General features: G+C 11.8%; 1 protein-coding gene across 1 annotated transcript, besides 15 other annotated features; it reads right to left on the bottom strand. All coding sequences in view use genetic code 6, as the record gives it.

The window, feature by feature from the left end:
- Nucleotides 1–215: 215 nt before the first annotated feature.
- IMG5_004360 (hypothetical protein) lies at nt 216–742 on the bottom strand (the record flags this gene model as incomplete). The annotated part of the gene is made up of 2 exons (XM_004039920.1): nt 216–231; nt 276–742. 2 exons carry the CDS (start codon nt 740–742, stop codon nt 216–218), a joined length of 483 nt encoding a protein of 160 aa, XP_004039968.1.
- A 34-nt stretch (nt 743–776) lies between these two features.
- Nucleotides 777–807: a microsatellite.
- Nucleotides 794–856: a microsatellite.
- A 447-nt stretch (nt 857–1,303) lies between these two features.
- Nucleotides 1,304–1,376: a microsatellite.
- Nucleotides 1,377–1,873: 497 nt separating this feature from the next.
- Nucleotides 1,874–2,390: a microsatellite.
- Nucleotides 2,391–2,864: 474 nt separating this feature from the next.
- Nucleotides 2,865–2,917: a microsatellite.
- Nucleotides 2,918–3,079: 162 nt separating this feature from the next.
- Nucleotides 3,080–3,118: a microsatellite.
- A 373-nt stretch (nt 3,119–3,491) lies between these two features.
- Nucleotides 3,492–3,520: a microsatellite.
- Nucleotides 3,492–3,525: a microsatellite.
- Nucleotides 3,526–3,591: 66 nt separating this feature from the next.
- Nucleotides 3,592–3,634: a microsatellite.
- A 64-nt stretch (nt 3,635–3,698) lies between these two features.
- Nucleotides 3,699–3,757: a microsatellite.
- Nucleotides 3,758–3,855: 98 nt separating this feature from the next.
- Nucleotides 3,856–3,901: a microsatellite.
- Nucleotides 3,877–3,932: a microsatellite.
- Nucleotides 3,877–3,935: a microsatellite.
- A 634-nt stretch (nt 3,936–4,569) lies between these two features.
- Nucleotides 4,570–4,608: a microsatellite.
- Nucleotides 4,609–4,742: 134 nt separating this feature from the next.
- Nucleotides 4,743–4,803: a microsatellite.

The raw sequence follows: 4,803 nt of genomic DNA, 5'->3' as shown, positions 1-4,803 counted from the left end.
TTTCCTAATTGTTATTTTTATAAAAAACGCATTTTAAATGTGCAAAATCAAATAAATTATTAACACTTTCAACCGTTTTTTCTCCAAAAAAATTTAAAAATACATTTTAGTAATCTTCCATATTGTTTTTGCATACTTAGACTGAATGAGTGAAAGTAAAAAGATGTAAAAATTATAAAAATTCGATATTTGCGGAAAAAGCATTATAAAAATCATCATATATAATACTTTCTTATTATTATAATTAATTATTTAAATTCGTAAAAAATATAAACTAGGAAATTCCTTCGAAAAATTCCTATTTAGGTATTAAAATATTCCAAATTTTACACAAAGACTTAACACAGGTGCATATTGTAAAAATCAACTCAGTCTTTTCTAAACTATCAGAATTATCAAAATCAAATAATCGGAAAATAAAATGAATTTTATTTTCAAATAAATCGCCAGAAAATAAGCATATTAAGGCTAAACTTTCATATAAATCAACCGCCTTTTCAGTCTTTTCTTCATGATTTGCTAGTTAAGTGAATATAGGCTCAGTATCATCGGTTAAAGAACCGAAAATTTCGTCGAATTCTTTATATAAAAGTCTATATGAGGAAGGATAGTGCTTATCTATTACCTCTATACAGTCGAATAAATCGGAAATAGTGTAATTTTTTAAGTTATAAAGTTAGATAAGTAAATTAAGGTTTTAAATTTGAATATTATTGTTAAATTTATGTATTAATTAACCCATATATATATATTTATTTTAATTATTAATTATTATTTATATATTTATATATATATATATATATATATTTAAAAAAATAAAATATATAAATATATATCACAAAAAAAAATGATATATTAAGGATAAAAAACAATTGTATATCCTCCTGGATATGTATAAGTTCAATAATAGAATCATCCTCATATATAATATCAAATAATATAATAATAACATTAAAATTAAATACCTTAAAATAGAATAAATTAATAGACAATTAATAATTCAAGAATAAGTTATAATAATATAAATTAGAATGATTCGTTGTATTAGAGTTAAATTTAAGATTAAAGTCAATATTTAAGTACAGATAGTAGTCATTAAAATTAATAAGAAAACACAAATAATACAGTAAATAAAATTACAGAAACATTATTAGATGAATATTAAAAATTAACAGAAAATAATCTTAAATCATATGTTAAAAAATAATAAAAATTAACTGAAGATAATGAAAAATTAAAATAAGAAATTGAATATTTACGTTCTAATAAAAAGAATAAAAATAATATTTCATTTTTAGTAAAAATATTATATATAAATATATATATATATAATATTATATATATATATATAAATATATATAAATATATATTTATATTCTTTTTTATTTTATTTTTTATTTTAGGATAATGTTGATTATAATAATGATTTTTATGAAAAACATATTGCTTAATTAAAATACGAATGCGAGTTTTATAAATAAAAATATAATGAATAATATAGATAGAATTAAGAATTAAATTTAAATTGTGATTTTTTTAAATAAAAAAGTGTTTATTTTTAATCAAAATTTAAAGAAGAGTCTTTTTTGGATGATTTTTAAGCTAAATTTATAAATTTGTAAGAAGAATTTGATATAAATAAGGATAAATTAAATTATATGTAAAAAGAATTTGAAGATCAGAAAATTTAATTTGAGGAAATAAATGAAGAAAATTTAAAAAAAATATAAAATTTAAAAGAAAATGAATTTAATTACAAAAATGAGAGTATTTTTTGGAAAGAAAATTGCGAAAAACAAAACAACTTATTAAAAGAATAAGGGGAAAAAATAAAAGATTAAAATATAATTATTAGTTAATAAGTTAAATAAATTTAAGAATTATAGGAAAAAGTATAATATATAGAAAAAGAAAAGTAAAAATTATAAAATTATATTAATAAATAAGTTGAAGATATTGAAAATAAAAATAAAAATTAGAATTTATAAAATGAATTATAAATAAATGGATATATTTAAAAAATTAAACAAAATGAAAATATTATTAAGGAATTATTAGAAAAAGTTTAGAATTTAGAAATAGAAAAAATAAAATTATAAAATATTATTAATAAATAAGTTAAGGATATCGAGAATAAAAATAAATATGAAAATTTATAAAATGAATAATAAATAAATGAATTTGTTTAAAAAAATAATTAAAATGAAAATATTATTAATGAATTATTGGAAAAAGTTTAGAATTTAGAAATAGAAAAAAATAAATTATAAAATTTAATTGATAAATAAATTGAGGATATTGAAAATAAAAAAAGAAATTAAAATTATTAAAATGAATAATAAATAAATGGACTTATTTAAAAAATTAATTACAATGAAATAATTATTAAGGAAAAAGAAAATTTATATGATAAGAAAATTTAAAATTTAGAAAACTTTTTAAATGATTATTAATAAAGATATTAAAATTTAGAAAATGAAAAAAATAAAAAAGAATAAAAATTATCAGAAGATTTAATGAATTTAACTTAAAAGATTGAAATTTTTAATGAATAAATTTAAAGTATATAGTCTTATTAACATTAATATTTTTTTTTTTTTCAATAATTTTTTTTATATTTTATTTAATTTTTAAAAATAATTTAAATTTAAATTATTTTCAAAAAAAATAAAAATAAAAAGATTTTTTATATATATTTTTTAAAATAAAAATATTGTTTAATTAATATATAATTTTATATATATTTTTATTTAAAAAAGATTAGAATGAAAATATAAAAATATTAAAAAATTAATTAAAGAAAAAAAATCATTCTATTAAAGTAATCTATAAAAAAAAAAAAAAAAAAATTAATATATAAGAACATATATAAAAATATATATATTTTATAATATATATATATATATATATATATATAGTAATTAGAAAAAGATAATATAAAACTTAATGAATATAAATTTTTATTTGAAGAATAAATTAATAATAAAGAAATTTCATTTTAAAAAAGTTTAATTAACGATAATCATTAAATAATACAAGATTACGAATAAAAAATACATTTATATAAAACCACTATTGAAAATTTATAATAAAATATAAATTCTATAAATAAAAATAATAATTCAAATTAATTAAAACTATCTTAATAATTATCTAAACTTTCCTCAAAAAATAATGACTGTAATTTTTCTATATTAAATAATGATACTTATTCAAATTAAAATAACGATAAATATAGTTAAAGTTGTTCTTAATCTAATATAAGTTCTATCTCACATAATTCTTAAAGGACAAGAGAATAAACTAAAATATTGTACAAAAAATTATCTTAAATGTCAACTGCTACTGCTGCTATGATGAGTGCTAAACATGATTATTAATCTTTAAAAGAATTTACTTTTAATAAACAATGAAAACAAATTATATATTTTTATTTATAATATTTTCTTAATTATAAAAATTTAATAAATAAAAATATTTATATTTTTATTTAAATATAAATATAAAATAAATATAAATAAATATTATTTTATTTTAGACGCATCTTAAAATTTAAATTTATTTTATTTTAAATAATATTAAATATGATAGAAAAATATTAATAAAAATAATAATAATAAAGAAATAATAAAAAAAAATATATATATATATAATATTATATATAAAAAACGAATAAAATTAAAATATTTGAGAGGAATTATATTATTATATAATTTATATATATAAATATATATATATATATATATATATATATATAATTAAATTTATAAAATAATATATATATTTTTTTTTATTTTTAAATTAAATATTATATCTTTATATATAAATAAATTAAAAAATTATAATAATAATAATTATAAACATATATACTAATACATATATTAATATATATATATTAATATATTTTATTTTATATTTTTATATTTATATATATAAAAATTATTAAATACTTTTATTTTAAGTTTTTTTTTTATTTATTTATAAAACGATATTTAATTATTTTTAATTATATTTTTTTATTTATTTTAATATAAAATAAATTTTCAATATATTAAAAAAATAATATATTATATATTAATAATTTTTTTCCTTTTTATATTCAATTAAAAAACAAATATTTTATTATATTATATTTAATTAATAATTTAAATACTAATGCAAATATTATATTTATACAATATAATCTAATTAATATTTTTCTAAATATATTAAAATAATTTAAATTGGTTTTTAACATTCTAATAATATAAATAATATTTACAATTAAACTTTTTGTATAGATTTTAAAAAGAATATCTTTATTAATATTACTTTATATTTTTTATACAAATAATTAAAAATCTTATATATTAAAAAAAATTATTTGTAATTAATTTTTTTGTAAAAATAATAAAAAAATATCTTATTAAAGATTAAATTAATTATTTCTAATTTATAATATTAAAAAAAATATTTTTAAATAATAAATTAAAACTAAATTTTTTTGATATAAAAATAAAAAATATTATGCAATAAAAACATAAATATATTTATATTTATTTATATTAGTACATTTTTTTAAAAACAAAATAAAATAAATATATAATATTAAAAAAAATAATAATTTAAGTAAAAAACTTTTTAATAGTTATTATATATAATTAAAAAATATACATAATTTTTTTATAAAAAAAAATAAATAAATATATGATTATATAATATATATTTGAACTAAATGATATTAGAAGAAAAAATATTTTAAAATATATATATATATATATATATATATATATAATATATATATATATATATATATATAATATA

The sequence above is a fragment of the Ichthyophthirius multifiliis genome (genome assembly GCF_000220395.1).
Source record: "Ichthyophthirius multifiliis unplaced genomic scaffold scaff_1120509249442, whole genome shotgun sequence".
NCBI lineage: Eukaryota > Ciliophora > Oligohymenophorea > Hymenostomatida > Ichthyophthirius > Ichthyophthirius multifiliis.
This window is presented reverse-complemented; position numbering and strand designations above follow the sequence as displayed.